Source organism: Colletotrichum graminicola, assembly GCF_000149035.1.
Source record: "Colletotrichum graminicola M1.001 genomic scaffold supercont1.13, whole genome shotgun sequence".
NCBI classification, from domain to species: domain Eukaryota; kingdom Fungi; phylum Ascomycota; class Sordariomycetes; order Glomerellales; family Glomerellaceae; genus Colletotrichum; species Colletotrichum graminicola.
The window spans coordinates 608,682-626,227 of record NW_007361017.1 but is presented as its reverse complement, the minus strand read 5'-3'; the positions used below and the strand labels follow the sequence as shown (position 1 = coordinate 626,227).

Sequence of the window (17,546 nt, the reverse complement as noted above, 5' to 3'; positions counted from 1 at the left end):
TGTGTTATGGGACAAGAGGGGGAAAATGCCCCTCATCCTCACATGAATACACGGAAATCCTCATTGCTGTTCAACCGACTCCGAGGACCCCTTTTCCCCACTGTTCCTGTCTCCGTCATCCAGTCAGAACCTTCCGAGTCATGTCCCGACGAGACCAACCCCTTGCCTTTGCCCAGAACTTCGCTGCTCGCCCTTGACGATGCGTAGCCCGGACGGCTCCCAGAGGCGTCCTGCTGCACGAAAGAATCTCTGTTCCAGTCGCCACCCAGTATGTTCGAGCTGGATGATGAATGTCGTGATAAAGGCGTCTGCTTGCCGGCTCGGCTGTCCCTCAAGCGCCTTGCCCCGCTTGAATCTCTCTTGACAATGCTAAGTGGTCGAGGAGATAATGAGGGCGTTGGTCTCAGATATGGTGAGCTCCGGCTCAGCTCATCGTATGCAATGCCGAGAGTATCTCTCTTTGGTTTCTTTTTCCAGTATATTGTCCCCCTAGGCGACTGTGCTGCATCGGAGTCATCGCTGTCCAGGATGTATCGATTGCGAGATGGCACAACCGACCCGCCGCCAAAAAAGGGGCTCGAGTCCGACTTTCTGCTAATAGGTCGCGATATTGAACCATAGCGTGATTCCTGCTTTGATTCCGGTCGGCGCAACCTGCCGCGTCCAGAACCAGACCTAGAGCTGCGGAAGCTGCCCAGCGTCCCAAAGTCATTCAAACCTGAAATCCTCTTCCTTGACCGTTGCGCAGGCGAGAGCGTCCTGCCGTGCTTGAGATTCGACTTCGGCGGCGTGACTTGCTCTGGTATGGATGCTAGACTTTCAGTTCCACTGGCAGCGGGTAGTAGCACCGACCGATCAAGAGCTAGCCTGGAAGGTTCTCCCCAAGGGCTTGAGTAAGCCAAATCCGGTGTTGCTTGGATACTGCTAGTCTCTTTCCCCATGGATGGAATAGTGACGTCAAGTACACTTCGGAATGAGTCATTCCGCGGGCCTTGAGGAATACCAGAAGAGTCGGAAAGTACATCGTTCGAACTCTCGTAGGAGCTCATCGATCGCTCTTGCGTGTGCTGAGGTTCAAGACCTACGCCTTCAGTGCGCCAAGAAGATGTGAAGGACGCGGACCGCGTTGGGCTTCGTTCGGACGATCTCCAGAGATAGGATGAGCGGTTGTTCGACTGGGACATACGGGATCCAGTGATGGTCGAGAGTGTTCTTGATTGCCTCATTCTTTGTACGGCAGAGTTGAAATACCCTCGGCTGTGTCGGTTATTCCCAACCGGCTTCATTCTCCCGAGAATGGACTGTTCAGACCCATCTCTGCTACTTGACTCGCCGTTTATCACAAATGAGCCGGGTATAGGATCAGAAATCTTGTTTTTGAGATCGTCGTGGGCCGATTGTTGTCGCCTCCTCCTGCGACAGCAAATGATCAAGAAAGCAGCAATGGCGAGGGTCAGCAGGGGAAGCAATATGGCGAGGACAATATAGCCTGGTTGGAAGCCATGTTTGGAGTGATCGCTGATCGCTGTGTTCGTTGGCGTGACTGAAGGCGTGACTGAAGGCGTGGGAACAGTCGAAGAGATGGCGGGCAGAGATAGTAGGGTGAGATTCGCTGTCGCTGTCTCGGATTCCTGGGAGCTCTTTGATGTTGCCTTTAGGAGAATCTTGGTTTTTCCCGGCAAGGTAGCTCTAGGGGGCGTTCCTGACACAACTAGCCCCTCAACTTTGATCCAAGATTCCGGAGTATCGAGTTCTAGCTCGATATCTGAAGGCAGCCAGAGATAGGGTTCAATATCAAATGAGAACTCCTCTCCCGGCGTAGCTTCGAATGCCAAGCTTGTATTACGAAAGATTTGGGTTGTAATAGTGATGGATAGAAGAATGTCGAGGGTATTGGCGTAATTATCTCGGAAAGTGAGTGTCGAGTTTGAAGATTGCGCATCATCAGGGGGGGTTCCTTGTATCTCGAGTGTTGTATTATCGACCGAGAGCCAGCTCGGTAGTTCAGATGCGGAAAGGTCAAGATCGGCTGGCGCAACGGCGTTGCCGTCCAGTTTGATACTGTTAGCCAGAGCCGTGTAGGACATCTCTGTCTTCCGAGTCGCGTTGATTCGAACGATAGGTGTGTCTGACGTGAGCCTATGGACGCCAACAACAATGGAGAACACGACGGATACAGCCGAGAAGCCAACTATATCAGACCCAGAGAGACTGAAATCGAATTTCTGGGGTGGTTGAAGCAATGACTCGAACGGTGGGGTTCTCCCCGTGAATGTAAGGCTGCTGGCATCGAACTTGATCCAGGATGGTAGAGGGCTGTTGTCTGCCGAGGTAGCATAGTAGTTCAGCCCATCTCCGACATAGGAAAAGGTATCCTTGGCAAAGGAGAATGAGAAATCAGATGCAGGAAAGGCCGCGAAGGCAGATGGCGACGATGTATCACCAAATCGCTGTATTTGTTCGGATAATGGGATGTTGAGTTTGGGCGTCGGTCTTCTGGTCACCACCAGTGTGGCCGTCATCGTTGCTGAACCCGTATCATCCGTTGCGATGATGTCCACCGGTATTCCCACCACCTCGCCGGGCGGCACATCGCCATCCTGGGGGGTTCCGGAGAGGCGACCAGTGGTGGCATCTATCGAGAGCCATGTTGGTGCATTTCTAAGGCTATAGGAGAGTTGAGATTGGGAGGCAAAAGTCTGTGGTGAAAGAGTATACAAGAAAGGTTCGGATATTCTGGTGGCAGGCGGCAACTGAGAGTTGAAGGGAAAATAAACGACTGGTACTGCTCCCGAAAGCGCAGCTAGAAACGGGAACACATACAGCATCACGTACATTGTTATGGCTGTTGTGGCATTTGCGAGCCAAAGAAATGGAAAACAAAAATAAAATGAACCAGAGAAGGACATTGTATTCAGAGGGCAATTTTCATCAAAACCGAGAGGAGGGCAGGACGAAAGCTGGGCGCGAATCCCATCGCGTATGGGCTCCCAATTCCTAGTTCTACATGCCTCCCTGCGTGCCAGCGTTTGCGCCCTCGCAACAAAGGGTCGCGGACGAGCGTGTGCGGCACACTACTGATACCTTTCCGTTCACGGAAGACGCTGCTTCACTCAAAGAAGACGACCGCTATCCCTGTTTCAGAGTGGCGAAAGCCAGCTTGCCATAATTGGAGAGTTGCGTAGGGAAATGATCAGAGTCCGCATTCCAGCGACGGGTTGAGGGGTCTCAAGGGTGGTGGGAAAGAGTCTGCTGTCAAACAATAGAAGAGGCGGTACGAGACATATCCACTTCAAACTTGGGACTTCGGCGACGTCTGGAATGTGATCTCTGAGTTCAGAGGGTAAGATGAGCGAGCACCTCCTCTACCGGCGACCTGGGCTCATTGAATGCATCGTTCGTCTACCTAGCTCGGCTACCTCAGGGAAGCAACGCTTCTTTAGGATTGGATGTCTTTTAAAAGAAAAAGAGAGGAACCGTGAGACAATATAAGAATTACCGGAACATTACGCAAGCTCAACACCCGAAGGGCAAGAGCGAGGTCGCTTGGTCCTAGGCGTCGTTGAAGATTGGATGGAAAGAGCGGGCAATCGGATTATTTTGGCAGGACACGGGAAGGAGTAAAGAGAGCGCAGACAAGAAGGGCCAACCCCGCTTGAACGCACCTCCCCTTATCGGAAAGTCTAGATTGTCGTCGACCTCAACCGGGAAAACAAATAAAGATAAATAAAAATTAAATCGGCGATACCGCTCTTTGCCCTGTGCTATCCGGACCTGCACCTTTTCGGAACTCACTGACTGCTCTAAAGGGACAAACACTGCTCATCCGTTCGCTGTCACCGTGTTGTCAAGACCTCACCTCGCCTCAGCTCATCATCTGTGTTCTCAAGAGGCCGTTCCCAAGGGAAGAAGAGGAAAAAACCGCAACACGAGGTTTCTCACCACTCCATCATATCCGAGCAAATGGGGTCCACCAATCGGTCACCGTCACCTGACTTTTCGCCCTTGGATATTGGCGAAGACCTTACACCGCTCCCCGCGTACAAAGCTGCGCAAACGTCGTCGTACGACATCTGCGGTCTTCTATCAACTCCTCTCAAACTCCATGAAGACCTCACCTCAGGATGTGGCGGTCAAACTTGGCCGGCAGGTATGGTGCTTACAAAACACATGCTGCGTTACCATCGGGAAGCTCTGAAGGGAGCGAAAATGTAAGTCAACTTGCCTCTTCCCACTCCTTTCCTCCACGAAGCCCCCACGCGGTTGATTGTGATGTTCTCTCGCCATTTCATATACTGCACCGGTATGGCTGTCATTTTTCGGTCACTGTACCAAACAAGTGATGTATTTTTTTCATTAGAGTCTAGGCTGATTCGTGCTTTTCGGAGCGAATAGTCTGGAGCTAGGTGCTGGCGGCGGACTCGTTGGTCTTGCTGTCGCTTTAGGGTGTGAACTGCAGCAGACGCCGCTATATCTCACAGACCAAGACGAAATGTTCGAGCTGATGGGAAAAAACACAGAGCTGAACAATCTACAACACAAAGTCAAGCCAATGGTTCTGAACTGGTGCGTGCTTCCACCCCCAATTCCGCACTGCAGGTCTGCAGGGCAAAGTTGAAGATTGGGCGGGCATGTGCTGCGTTTCAGCTGATTTTCGACTTGCTAACCAACGACAGGGGCGGACCGCTGGCACAAGAGGTTATCGACTTCAAGCCGAATGTCATCTTGGCTGCTGATTGCGTGTACTTTGAGCCAGCCTTTCCGCTGCTGTTGGAAACTCTGATAAACTTGCTGTCCCTGGAGCCCAGTGCTGCGGTCTATTTCTGCTTCAAGAAGAGACGACGCGCAGATATGCAGTTCCTCAAGAAAGCCCAAAAAGCGTTTCAGGTGACGGAGATATTTGACGACGATCGGGCGACATTTAGCAGAGAGGGCCTGTTCCTCTACACGTTCACAAGCAAGAAGCCGAGAACGAATGGCAATCGAGAGTGACAAGTGTTTGCCCATGGTTGATCCGTCATTAGCAAGCCGTTTGGTTGATAGATTTTTGTTGTGTTCTGCAGGACACGTCTGGCGAAACCCGGTTCTGAGTAGTACGGGCGTGAAAATAGTGCAGAGCGAATGTCGGTGCTCATGACCGACAGGCCGTTGTTCCAAGTGGCTCGCAACCTCACATCGGAGATGGAGGGCCTCTCGGTCATCATAAAATACCTTTGTATCGGCGACTGATCTCTGCGTTGATACTAGGCACAATCAGAGGACCGCTCTTGATGGACGCATATATGTTTCAAAATCGCATCATCAACATTTGAGGGCAGCGGTAGAATCATTGGAGTCGGCGAAGGGGAAGGGGTTCTAAAGCAAATCAACATGAAGGGTTGCAATGGATATTTACCAAGCAATACATTTTATTGATGCGCAAGTTGGACTAGGTAAAGCGTTGTCGATCGATATGGACAGTGGGGAGGCCAACAATACCCAGATTGCTCGGCTCGACGAGCTGGCCTAGACCAACGTTGGTCTGCCTAATTGCATGCTTCGCTGTGCGGAAGATGCAGCCGAATCACCGATGGTGCGAGGGGTTTTCTTCTCTTATCCCACCAGCTACAGGGTCTGCTGCGAGCCATCAACGACTGGCCAGGTGGGGGGCGGGAAAGAGATAATATTTGCGTCTGCTGACGCCGTGTTACCCGAGCCAGCGTGCCCGGCATATCCGCCGACTACCAAGGGAGTGAAGAAAATTCAGAGTCGGAGGTGGCATCGTTGAGCCTGTGGCCGTTGACACTGGCTGATGTGGCACTGGCTGAGTAGACTGATCGTCCGGGGCCAGAGCCGGGACAGGGAAGAGAGTCAGAACAGAGACGGGCTGTGAGGGTTGCGCTGGGAAAGGAGTTCTCCATCCGCGCCTAATTGTGATTGGTGCGTACCTTGCAGATGCAAGGAACCCGCACAGGCCGAATTTGCTCGGGCGCCTTGTTCACTTTCTATTGTTGCATCGTTCCAGTCGTTTGTTTCGTCTCCGGCACTCCCTTTGCGCGAAAGTGCTGACAGCAAGTGAGCCTGAGGCAAAGGTAAGAGGGGCCTTTCCGACTGGAAATGGGGTTGAAGCCCTCGGTAGGCATCCGTACTCTGTACTCCGTAGTCTTTACCCGAGGACCACCAGCTTAGAGACACGATCCTTTCTCGATTTCCAATACGGCAACAGTCCACATTGTACGTAAATTGCAAATACTCAGCCGCAGGCCTCCTCTCGCCGCCGCTTGCGCAAACATTGGCGGTTGGCAGGCCGGTTCGTCACTAGCCCTCTTCCCCGGAGCCACCGGATGATCGTCATGCTTCTGTTCCCAGCCTAGGATACCAGGATGCCTACCTACTGCTAGGTGACGGGGCGGGGTTTTAACGGTGTTCGGACCCTGGGCCGTCCTCCACTGTCCCTCCTGAATGTAGGATCATGTCGGGGCCTTCTTCCCAGGTTCGGTCTGTTTCAAGAAACAAACGCCTGTCTGACGGGTCATCCAATTTTGGGACATCGGGGGGGGGACGAGGAAACAAGATCAGGTACTTCGCGCCAAGGCAAGTTAAGATGACAGAGCGGGGAGATAAGAGGCTTCGAGAGTGCAGCAGAGCACGAGGCGATGGGCTGGACGAGCCGGCAATGAGATGGATATCGGACGAGAGTGACATGGGATGAAAAAGAGGGCGAAGAGATGCGCAGACCAATCCTTCAGCCGTCTACCTACCAAAGGCATGTGATGATGGTCGGCTTGGAAGAGGAAGTGTCGTCTTGGTTGGTTGCCTCGACCATGGTGTCCGAGCACGACGGTTTTCCAAGTGAAGTGGTTTTGCTGCTATGGGCGTGCATCCTTCCTCAAATGACCCACAAACACGGCTGCCAACCAAAATAATATTGTCTTGCCGTTCCAACCACCACCACAATCATTAGGGACCAGGACCTACGCTCGTTACCCACTTCGTCTTGTCCGTTTCTTGGACTCCCTGGCAACCCATAGGTAGCCAGTCTCCAAGGCGGGCTTCTTATAGTACCACCAACAAGTCGACGTTGCTGGCTCACCAAGTCGGCCAGACCAACAGGTTTCCTCGGCACCCATACCTCCGGACCATGGCGGTTTGGGGCTTGGGTCCCAGACATCGATACGGTGGATCAATCAAGTTCTAGAGGGCCAAGATTGGTCCATGCGATTCAAGCGAGGCCGGACGGCTGAAAAATAAAAGAGAAGAAAAGAAAAAGAGGTGGTCTGGACTCTGGAGCACGCACGCCTTCGTTTTTTGTGTGCGGAGCTCTCCTTGCTCCCTATGAGTGGGCAGAAGAGGCTGCGCTAACGCATCCATGCATCCAACGGGACTATTCTTGTGCCCCCGGGCCTTGCTTCTTTCTTCGGTCGTTTTCTCCGGACCAGATGTTGACCAGCAACGATCTGACAACGGCCCCATTCAAACAGTTAACTAGTGATGACTTGACAGAAGAGGCGCAGTGACTTTGCCCTGGCCAGTGGTAGATAGGTATCGTATGTACTCGTAATGGCGAGCTTGCAGGGGGCGAGGAAACTATGGTACGCTAGTTGTATTTGTACGTACAGGCTCACGTGAGGCCCAGCTGCCAGCTGCGCTTTCCCCACTGTTGCTTCTAGGTAGGTAATCCCTCTCGGGGCTTTTGCGACTTTTGTTGGACGCTATTCATTAATCATTATTGTGGCACAGCAGCGCTTGCTCCATCCTCGTCAGGTACCGATGTCACCATACGCAGCCCCGAGCGGCCCTCGAGGTCTACTATTCGTGCACACCTGGCATACACGTCAGGCACACTCAGCGTCGTGGCGCCAGCACCATCTGCAGGCCTCCGCTTGCACCCCTCCCCTCAATACCCACCTTAGCCCCCTTCCCCGTCTCGCCAGTCCCAAAGTGGCTCACCCCGCTCACCTTGCGCCCATTGTTTGGTTTCTGCCCAAGTCCTTGCACGGCCTACATATCCCGGCGAACCTCCACTCTCCAGATCGACCTTTTTCGATCCTTCCTTTCCCTCTTTTTCCTACATCCAACAACGCTCCTTCTTGTTCGACCAAAAACATCATTCATTCCTTCTGGACCCACGAGCAGTGCTCGATCAACATTCATTCTTCCTAACCGACTGTTTTGAGGTTCATCCGAACTATCAAGTAAACGGATCCATCATCCCGTCTTGTCGTACAGAGAGTTCAGTGAACTCCCTTTCATCCCATCTTTTCAGCCTACCAGCAGACCTCGAGACTCAAAAAGTGCATACCAAAGCGTGCCCAAAGCTCTCATCGACAAGCTTGAACCCAACACGGCTTCTCATACTCTGCCCAGCACATTCCCTGATCGATCTCGAGCTTCGCTAAGCCTGTTGTTTTCATTTCGCTTCCAACCCGGCCTTAACGGAAGAGAGGATTGCTATCATCAAGAGACGGCACAAGTCTCCTGAACAATATACACACATACACAGCAACGCTTCAGCTACAAGCAATCTTCAGCATCCCGACATGAAGACCACCGCCATTATTTGCGCCGTCCTGGCCACCAGTGCCATCGCTCAGCCTCACCAGCATGGCCACAAGCGCCATGTTCACGGTAAACATCAGAAGCGCGCCCTCTTTACCGAGTGGGTTACCGAAATCGCCTACGTGACCCAGTGGGTTGACTCAACCTCCACCGTCTGGGTTAATCCCGACGCCTCGTCCACCAGCTCTGCTGTCCCTACCACCTCGGCTCCCGCCCAGTTCTTTGAGCCCGCCAACGAACCGCCTTCTACCACTCTGTCTACTTCTACGAAGCCCGCCCCCGTCGCTTCGTCCATCAGTGAGCCCGTGTCGCAGGCTCCCCTTCCCCCACCTCCCACGTCTACTCCGGCCCCCGTGCCCTCTCCTCAGACCCCGACTCCTGAGCCCGTTCAGCCCTCCATTCCCGTCTACGTTGCTCCCGAGCCGGTCCCTACCACCCCTATTCCTGCGCCCGCTCCTCAACCCGCCACTCCTGCGCCCGCTCCTCAGCCCACCACTCAGGCTGCTGCTCCTGCTGCTCCTGCTGCCTCCCAAGTCAGCAGTGAGTCCAGCTTCTCCAGCAGCTCTGACGGCGTGCTTCACTCCGGTGACTTGACCTACTACACCGTGGGCATGGGTGCTTGCGGTGAGGACGATAGTGGCAAGGACATGACCGAGAACATCGTTGCCATCTCCCACCTCGTCATGGGCGCCCAGTCCAATGGCAACCCTTACTGCGGCAAGAAGATCAAGATCACCGTGGATGGCAAATCCACCACCGCTACTGTCCGCGATAAATGCATGGGCTGCAAGGCGGATGACATCGACGTCAGTGAGAAGTGCTTCCTCGAGGTGTTCGACAGCCTCGGCGTCGGCCGTAAGACCGTGGAGTGGTCTTTCATCAACTAAGAGCTTCACTGCTTGCGCTCTCTCATTGGATTACAAAATGACAACAACGAAAGAAACTTTGCTTTCGATGACGTGATGACAACATCTATATACCTTTGGATGCGTATCCCCATCTTGGGCGGATAAGCATGGTGTTTTGTTTTGTGGGCCATTTTCCCTTGATCGGCTTATACAAGTAATCTTCAATGTATATATATTACGGAGTGCTCACGAGCCTCCTGGTGGAGTTTGGTGCTGCAACAGTACTAGGAAGAAATGCAAAATGAAAACCTCCATCATCAAGAACTCAATCAACATGCGCTCAATGTCTGGACCAATGGGTCGAGTGTCCATTCTGATAATTTGATGGTACATTCCCACAATCGTGTGCGGCACCTAAGGCCTCTTGAGCAGCCGGAGAAAGTTGTAGCAGTCACCCGAAGGTGAGCATCTCAGGCGGCCCTCCGATCATGACAAGAACTCTACATTCCCGCGGATGAGCCCAGATAACGTCCAGCGGCAAGAAACGGCGGCTGAGACGCCCTGGACCGCAGGTTTCGCATAAGGTGTGCACTTGGAGGGGAAACCGCTTGCATCCCTTTTCAAGTGTCTCACTCCGCAATAACCCGGACTGCTCAGAGGCAGCCGGCGAGCTAAGCCCAGCGAGTTCCCACCCCTCCGCCTCCATCGGCGCCTCCCCGGATGTCTCGAGCAGACCGTTCCACACGGCACGACAGTGTCTCTATCAGGTTCTTGCCTTTGCGCTATGTCTTCGTCTCGGCGACACGCATTCCATGAGGTTGATCGTCATTCCTGCCAGCGGTGATCTGGACGCTCCACTGATCGCCACCGGAGCCTGAGACATTCGGGACATTCGTTGTCGGGTCCAGAGAACCGAAAACGGTCGGGGATTTGCGCGCCCGGTCGGGCTACAACAAGAACATGTCTAAGTCGTCCATCTCCTTGATCGAGGGCAGCGCTCTAGCCTTCTCGGCCCTCTCCTCGCTGACCAGGAACTCGGCCGGGACATCCACCTCATCCGCGCCATCCTCGCGTGATCCAAGCATCATCCTGGCAGCCGCGCGGCCGCACAGCGCCGCCTGCGGCATCCCGTGTCCTGTATACCCGGCGCAGATCCATAACCCTTCCCCTCCGCCGAGGACAGGGCCAGATGGCACAGGACCAACCCACGGTTTGGAATCCCTCGCAAATGCCATCGCGCCCGACCATTCATAGTTCGCACTCAGCTCCTCCTCCTTCTCCCCTCCGCTGCCCAGGTCAACGTTCACCGCCCCGGCCCGGCGCAGGTATGACGCGACGACGGGGTCGACCTCGTCATCGTCCGAGACGCCTACGCCCTTGAGCATGCCCCTCGCCCGCCCGCCGCCGAGGATCATCTCCAACCCGGGCCTGGGCCGCTGGATCAGGTAGTCGTCCTGGTTCGGCTCGCCTTTGGAGGCGTCGGAGCTGGCCATGAAGACGTAGCTCCGCCCCAGCTCTGCGCGCGGTTCAGGTAGGAGCGCAGCGACCTGACCCCGAACGGGGACGATGAGGTCCGCGAAGGAGGGCAGCAGGCGGCTCGTGTAAGCGTTGGTCGCGAGAAGGATCTTTTTGGCGGCGACCTGCCCGCGGTCCGTATGGATAACCCACGAGGCCTCGCCGGAGGCAGCGGAGGAGCAGGGCAGGTGCTGGAGGCGGGTCACCGGGGTGTTGGTCTGTATGTTGAACCACACGTCCTCTGGCCGCACCTCGCCGCCCGATGCAGGGCCGAACCGGCGCAAGAGGTCCTCAAAGACCCACGCGACGAGCTTGTAGGGCCATGCGCTCGCCGCCCGCTCCTGAACGACAGCTCCCGCCGCGTGGGGGACCCTGAGGCTCTTGAGCTTCTCCGGGTCAGTGACCAGCCTCACGAGGCCTGCGAGGTGCGGCGGCAACGCAGCGATCTGCTGCCCGGCGGCGGCGACAAGGTCCGGGGTGAGAAGGGCGTGAACGCCACGGAGGGGAACCCAGTCGCACGGGATGGCGTTCGTAGCGACGAGGTCGGCGAGGTGAGCGTAGTTGCGGAGCTCAAATTCGGCGATGGCGGTGTTGGGATTGTAGGCCATCGGTTGGCAGTGGCCGCCGTTCTGCGGGTGGAGGGTTAGCTCCGATGAAGGTAAATATCACGTGGAGTTTGCATTTGCGTGTGTAGCAGTAGCAGCACATGAGAGCAAGAGGTTCTGTATGAGATAACTTGGCCAAGTGATGTTTGAGCCGCTCACACTGCATCAAAGCCAGCCACACGAGCCTCGAGGTCTGACGGCGGAAAAGAAAGAGCAGACTCACCCGTCCAGTGGCGCCCCAACAGACTTCCCGCGCTTCGAGCACAAGGACCTTCTCCTTCCGATTCCTCGCCTGATGCTGCTCCAGCAGCTCCTTGGTGGCGAAGGCGCCCGTGATGCCGGTGCCGACGACGACGACGTCCGCGGTCGGGGGCAGCGCCTTGGTGGTCCTGTGGCCGAGGAGCACCTCGGAGGGCTCGCGATGCCAGTAGGACGCGGTGCTCTTGGCCGAGGGGAGGTCGGCCTGGCCCGGTCGGAGGGTGACGCCCGTCATAGTCGTCTGATCGGCCGTCTAGAGGATGTGCGGAGGGGGGGTTACGTGCAGACCGAGTTGAGCGATAAGGTTGCGGCTAGAGCTTACAACAGGGAAACTTATAAGAACCTGGTCCCAAAGATGTTTACGACCAGACAGCGATCTAGAACCTTGATTTTTTCCAAGTTTTGCCGCGGGGTTAGTTGGGTCATGCGTTGGTATGTGTTGTAGGAGCGAGATGGCTTGGTGGTTGGATCACCCGCCGCCGACCGGCCCTATCGCCGGACGAATAACGGTTGGTCGGCTTTCGCCCCCCCGGGCCTACATCTCACCTCGCCACCACACGCAAGCCCGAAGACGTAGCGCTCAACACATCACAGCACATGTTGCTGGTGCAAGACCCCCCTTTCATTTTTTATTTTTTAAAAAAGGGAAGGAAGGAGGGCGTTCAGATCCACAGGCTGCAAATGAGGAAATAGTGATTTGACATTACTGTCCAGGCTTCCGTCAAACTTTTGGGGTGAAAACGCCATCTGTTCTCTATTGTGCCATCCATCACTGACTACCCCGGGGAGCGTCACAGCCCTAGATTTGCTGCGCCGCGCACTGCTGGGCCCAGCAAAGGTCATATCTACAAGACAAGAACACGCTAAAGGACGTAAATAGCGTAGAAGAAAATTCCCTCTCCAACTCTTTTCTTGCTTGTCGTCCGTGGGGTTGTGTAGTTTCATTTTTTCGTAGTTCTTTAACCCTGCATCTTTCTTCTCTTGCCGATCTGGGCGGAGAAACCGGTCTTGATGGCAGTAACGGAACGTCTCGAGCCGCAAGAATTGCAGGTGATGAAGTACAGACGGTTCTCTCCCTTGGACAGCTCGGTGTCGGCGGATTTGCCTGGAAAGCTTTTGTCAGCAGGGCGCCACTTGCATGGACAGCGGGCGAAGGATTTTTGCTTACAGGTCTTGCAGGTAACATACTCGACTGTGGTGGAAAATGCCGGTCAGCAACAGCATAGTAAGAGTGCCAGGTCCAAGACTTACTAATGTACTTGCGCAGCACGTTCTCGAGCTGCTTTTGCTGGAAACGACCCTTGATAACCAGGCGTCTGCTACCGTCGACGGAACCGCTAGTACCCAACTCGGAGAAGAGATAGGCGGTGACGTGCTCCTCGGTTCTCTTCATGCGCTTGCAGATCTCAGCAATGTTGGCAAAGATGGTCTTCTTGTTGCCTTCACGCATGCACTGCGGGGGAGGGATCTTGTAGCTCTTGGAGCCGCTGAGGGCGTGGTCGGGGTTCTTCTGGGAGAGCTGGTGGAAGAAGCGGTCCAGGAGCAGGTGGTAGCCCAGGGCCTTGGTCTCGTCGTGCTGCCAGACACCGGTGCCAGCGTCCATGTCGCCGTCATCGGCGGTTTCCTCAGCGGCCTCACCACCCTCCTGGTTACCCTCGAGATCCAGAGCCTTAAGCTTGGCGGCGAACTCGTCATCCTCGGCGTCCCCGGTGACCTTCTTCTTCTTCTTCTTTTTCTTCATGGTCAGGTCCACGCCGCCGTCCTCGCCAGCGGGGGCGTCCTCGGCGGCATCGTCGCCTTCCTTGACGACCTTCTTCTTCTTCTTTTTCTTCATCGACAGGTCGAGACCGCCATCCTCGACAGCGGCTTCGGGGGTGGAGGCCGTCGCATCTTCGGCTCCAGCTTGAGAATTGGCATCAGCATGTAAGGCTTCAAGGGCAGCGGCAAGCGGCGGCGTACGAGGCGTGTGCGACTGAGCTGTCTCCTTGGGTTCCTCGGTGGCGTTGACCATTGTGACTGATCCGTCGGCGTCGACGACTACTTGCTCGTCTGTGAAGGCGACTGATTTACGCTGTTTGCGGTCGGGGACGGAAGCTTTGTCCTGTGGAGAAGGCACCTATGTTAGAATACAACCGTAAAAAAACGACAACGGTGGGGTTTTCTCTCTCTCTGTGTCTCGCTCTCGGATGAGGGACGGAGGACAAGAAAAATTTAGGTCGGAAGGGAGGTGGTGGGGTGGGAGGAGGGGGAGAACAACGTCAGGTGGTGATGGGTGGCAGTGTCTTTGGCGGTTGAGTTGAGTCACGGAAAATGTTCTGTTCAATTCGTGTCGGGTCCCGGTTCGAAGTGCAGTGGGGTAACTAAGGATGGGATTGGTGGAGGGGCCAGTGGGTGGTGGTGGTGCTCATAAGTGCGCATGAGGGAGGGCTAACTTGACTGTACGGAGTAGGAAAACTTACCTCGACATCCATGATTGCGGCCTATGTCTCACTGAACGAGCTCTCGGTTAGGTATCCTGGCGTGTGTCCTAGGTGAATGTCTCGAGTTGCCCGGGGTGTTTGACAAGTCGTGTACTGGCGCAAATAGTGCAGGAATCCCAAGCGACCGGTCTGGAAATGTCGAACGAAGCGAGTATGGTTCGGGAATTTGTGAGAGGAGAGATCTGACTTGACTGCAGCACTGGAAGATTTCTTGAGGGGTGCGGGTGTGACGTGACGGCGGTGCGACCCGATCCTGTCGCTGTAGACTAACGCTGAGAGCCCCCCAATCTGGGTGAGCGTGGGCTGTGAGTTGAGGATGGTTATGATCACGTGACTGGTTGAAGCGCCGCTCCTAGTTCCCTTGGTTCTAGACGGACCCATCATTTCGGTAACTACAACCAATCACCGTCCATATCGACAATGCCCTGGGGAAACGAGGGGGGAGCTCTAGGCCACCAGGCGTTCCGACCTCCACTGGCATCTCTAGCTCATTGGTATCAATCTTCGGAGGTATTGTAGTCCTTGATACAACTCCTCCCCTCGCGAACGCCCTTCCGGTAGATTATCTTGCATTTCTCGAACGACTAAGAGCATTGAACACGCCTACTGGAGGCAGCCTGTCGACTGCCGTGAAATAAGGCGCTGAAGCCCGATCTTTACACCCTCTCTTGCCGGCTCGTCGAACGCCGCACATCCCAAGCTCAACAGCCGAGCGCCGACCAACTGGGCCGACATCGCCCTATTCCCAACATGATGGCATCCACCGACTCCTTCATCCTTCACGACGACGTCTCTCCGTCCTCCGACAACGACGATATTGATTCGCTGCCTTCAATATCCAGTAGCGTGCTGGACTCGGAAGATGAATCGGACGCGCAGGAGGAATGGGAGCGCAGTCTCGAGCAGATCCAATTGCTGCTGACCATGGTCATTGTGCCATTCGCCGGCAAATACTTTGGCCGAAAGTTTGCGTATTGGAGTATGCTGCCGGAGTGTCCTTCTTGCTATTGGTCAAGCGCTGATCATTATTTACAACAGGCTGGTCACGATACATGGAATGGATGCACAACGTCGAGGTGCGGTGGACGAACAAGCGCGGTTTCAAGGCCGCTGGTGCGGCAGAGGCTGCGGCGACATTATAAGAGACGCAACAAGGCCTGTAGACTCGGCAGCGTACCTTTGGATCTTTCATCACTAAGCTAAAGGCATCAACACGATGCCTGGCGTGTATAAATGGTTGGCGTTGAGGATAGTCGTCATAGAAAACCGGGCGGCATATAATGAGGCGAGGCACCGGGCCTGGTCACCTAGATTTGAATCATAACGTTTGTCATACTTCAAGACTCGAGCAGCACAATGGCTGTCCTCCAGCAGTGACCGGCAGACCACGTCAGATTAGAGTGCGCCAAACGACCCATACGGTACAGCATCATCAGGCCCCATATGTCGACTGAGGCTTATTTGATGGTATCAATTCGCAGCGTTGTACTATAAGGGGCTGATGGTGGCCCTGTGGCCAATTCCCCAAGCTCCCAGGTATAAGCCCCGCCATATCCATAACGGCATATCCATGTCATTCCATATCCCATGTCCCATATCCTGTCATGTATTACTACTACTACATGCCATCGTGAAAGGTAACGTAAAACAACAACCTGCCGCCAACGCCGTCAGACCCAACCAGCCTTCCTGTGACGTGTCATGGAAGGCGAATGTCTAGCCTAGCTGTCGTCTGTGTTGTAAACGACTCACGAAGTTTCTTTTGCCACGCAAATGTACGCCACAGCCAACAACGAGCTTTGAAATCTTTAGACGTCGACCTGCGCCATGCTGGGTCGAGAGCTGCGCATGGAACCACCTCCGCGGCGGAAGTTCATAAAGGTAAAGAACCCACCAGCGCAGAAGCTGGCGAACAGGAACCACATGAAGACCGTGCTGGCTTGGATCTCACGACAGCGCTTCTCGTCGTCGGCGGAGCCCCAGACAATATAATTGCCCGGCAAGTCGCGCCTGTTCAGCGATCCGCAGTTGACCGCGCGGAGCTTGGCTGACAAGACAATGGCGTCGATAAAGGTAAACAGAACGGCGGCACCGTCAAGGGCTAACAGTACGATGGGGATGGCAATGGCCGAAACGAAAGCGGCGGCCAGTCCGTAGAGAGATGCAAGCCAGCAGACGACTGCAACGAACATTGAGAAGTTGATGGCGGCCATGGCAGAGCCGGCGCTGTTGATGTTAAGGGCAATGACATTGCCGATCAATGCTGTGACGAGCAGGACCCAGAGAATCTGGAGGCCCCGGACGAGGACTGGCAACATCGAGTCCATCATGTTGGGCAGGCGGTGGATCGCTTCGGGTAGTTGTGGAAGATCAGGGAGTGGTTGTCCGAGAGTAGAATTGCCCGATGGTTGAAAGGTATGTAATCGACGTTGATGGCTCTGATTGCGCTCGGTGATTAACACGAATCTGGCTGTAGTGGCGTAACTGGTTCTCGGTGAGGAAGAGTGTTTGCAAGTGGATGATCCGAAGCAGCCGGAGATGGTTCTCAACTAGTGAGGCTGTGGGGTGTAGAGGAAAGACAGGAATCGACGACAACGTGGAGGAGGGGCAGTCTGCGTAAGGGTGGCGTGGAACAAAATAAGACAAGACTGATGTGGTCTGGTTGTCGGGTGAGTAGGGTTGCGAACTGGAAAGCAGCAACAGGGTATCTTTTAATATTCTATGGCTGGGGAGGGTGGGATGGACTCGATCAGGAAGGGAAGTTCCTAGGCTGTGACAGACATGGATGGAAGGGGGGATGAATGCACATGGCCATTGCGGTTAGCACACTGGGCTGCGGTTGCGTACAGACAAGACCCGAGAGGCAGTGACGGGCAGAAAGCAGAGCTTCGATGGTTTCCAATGGAGATCGGCACTTGCGTGAACCATGACCTCACCAGCCAATGCCTACCTTCTTCCCACACCCTCCCGCGCGCACACGCACACTCACTGCAAAAGTACGTACCGTATCCTCGCGCTCGAGTGTTTGGGCGCCTGACGTCTCTAAAGAAGTCCAATAGCATCATTCGAGGAATCCAAGACGGCACCGGGGCAGCCGCTAGACAGTTTGCACAAGACCGCGTTCAGCCCAACGAGTCCCTGGAACATCTGTGATCGTCATCTATCGACTCTGACAGTCTCATCCAGCAGATGGGGTTCGAAGCTAGAGTGATGAGAGTTCACCACACTAAAATAGCCTGGCGGTGCTATATTAAAAAATGCTTCACTACTATGTGCATCATCGTAGTTTGCCAAGGTGGGAG

General features: G+C 54.8%; 8 protein-coding genes across 8 annotated transcripts; 4 read left to right on the top strand and 4 right to left on the bottom strand.

The window, feature by feature from the left end:
• Nucleotides 1-1,089: 1,089 nt before the first annotated feature.
• GLRG_04243 (uncharacterized protein) lies at nucleotides 1,090-2,522 on the bottom strand (the record flags this gene model as incomplete). Its single annotated transcript, XM_008094928.1, has 2 exons — nucleotides 1,090-1,227; nucleotides 1,278-2,522. The coding sequence occupies 2 exons, from the start codon at nucleotides 2,520-2,522 to the stop codon at nucleotides 1,090-1,092; spliced, it is 1,383 nt and encodes a 460-aa protein (XP_008093119.1).
• A 1,586-nt stretch (nucleotides 2,523-4,108) lies between these two features.
• Nucleotides 4,109-5,385, top strand: GLRG_04242 (uncharacterized protein). The gene is made up of 3 exons (XM_008094927.1): nucleotides 4,109-4,211; nucleotides 4,396-4,566; nucleotides 4,677-5,385. The coding sequence occupies exons 1-3, from the start codon at nucleotides 4,153-4,155 to the stop codon at nucleotides 4,990-4,992; spliced, it is 546 nt and encodes a 181-aa protein (XP_008093118.1). The 5' UTR covers nucleotides 4,109-4,152; the 3' UTR covers nucleotides 4,993-5,385.
• Nucleotides 5,386-8,054: 2,669 nt separating this feature from the next.
• Nucleotides 8,055-8,378, top strand: GLRG_04241 (uncharacterized protein; the record flags this gene model as incomplete). Its single annotated transcript, XM_008094926.1, has 1 exon — nucleotides 8,055-8,378. A coding segment is annotated over one exon (324 nt), but the record flags the coding sequence as incomplete, so codon positions are not given.
• A 141-nt stretch (nucleotides 8,379-8,519) lies between these two features.
• On the top strand, nucleotides 8,520-9,425 carry GLRG_04240 (allergen Asp F7; the record flags this gene model as incomplete). The annotated part of the gene is made up of 1 exon (XM_008094925.1): nucleotides 8,520-9,425. One exon carries the CDS (start codon nucleotides 8,520-8,522, stop codon nucleotides 9,423-9,425), a length of 906 nt encoding a protein of 301 aa, XP_008093116.1.
• A 908-nt stretch (nucleotides 9,426-10,333) lies between these two features.
• Nucleotides 10,334-11,999, bottom strand: GLRG_04239 (FAD dependent oxidoreductase; the record flags this gene model as incomplete). Its single annotated transcript, XM_008094924.1, has 2 exons — nucleotides 10,334-11,530; nucleotides 11,730-11,999. The coding sequence occupies 2 exons, from the start codon at nucleotides 11,997-11,999 to the stop codon at nucleotides 10,334-10,336; spliced, it is 1,467 nt and encodes a 488-aa protein (XP_008093115.1).
• Nucleotides 12,000-12,723: 724 nt separating this feature from the next.
• Nucleotides 12,724-13,775, bottom strand: GLRG_04238 (domain found in IF2B/IF5; the record flags this gene model as incomplete). The annotated part of the gene is made up of 3 exons (XM_008094923.1): nucleotides 12,724-12,869; nucleotides 12,933-12,956; nucleotides 13,016-13,775. 3 exons carry the CDS (start codon nucleotides 13,773-13,775, stop codon nucleotides 12,724-12,726), a joined length of 930 nt encoding a protein of 309 aa, XP_008093114.1.
• A 1,219-nt stretch (nucleotides 13,776-14,994) lies between these two features.
• On the top strand, nucleotides 14,995-15,386 carry GLRG_04237 (uncharacterized protein; the record flags this gene model as incomplete). The annotated part of the gene is made up of 2 exons (XM_008094922.1): nucleotides 14,995-15,223; nucleotides 15,283-15,386. The coding sequence occupies 2 exons, from the start codon at nucleotides 14,995-14,997 to the stop codon at nucleotides 15,384-15,386; spliced, it is 333 nt and encodes a 110-aa protein (XP_008093113.1).
• Nucleotides 15,387-16,052: 666 nt separating this feature from the next.
• Nucleotides 16,053-16,574, bottom strand: GLRG_04236 (uncharacterized protein; the record flags this gene model as incomplete). Its single annotated transcript, XM_008094921.1, has 1 exon — nucleotides 16,053-16,574. One exon carries the CDS (start codon nucleotides 16,572-16,574, stop codon nucleotides 16,053-16,055), a length of 522 nt encoding a protein of 173 aa, XP_008093112.1.
• Between the last annotated feature and the right edge of the window lie 972 nt (nucleotides 16,575-17,546).

Excerpts from the sequence above, each read along its gene's own strand:
- GLRG_04242 (XM_008094927.1), top strand. The coding sequence starts at position 4,153 with ATGGTGCTTACAAAACACATGCTGCGTTACCATCGGGAAGCTCTGAAG. Across the intron at positions 4,212-4,395 it reads GCTCTGAAGGGAGCGAAAAT|TCTGGAGCTAGGTGCTGGCG; the intron begins GTAAGTCAACTT and ends CGGAGCGAATAG. Across the intron at positions 4,567-4,676 it reads AAGCCAATGGTTCTGAACTG|GGGCGGACCGCTGGCACAAG; the intron begins GTGCGTGCTTCC and ends AACCAACGACAG.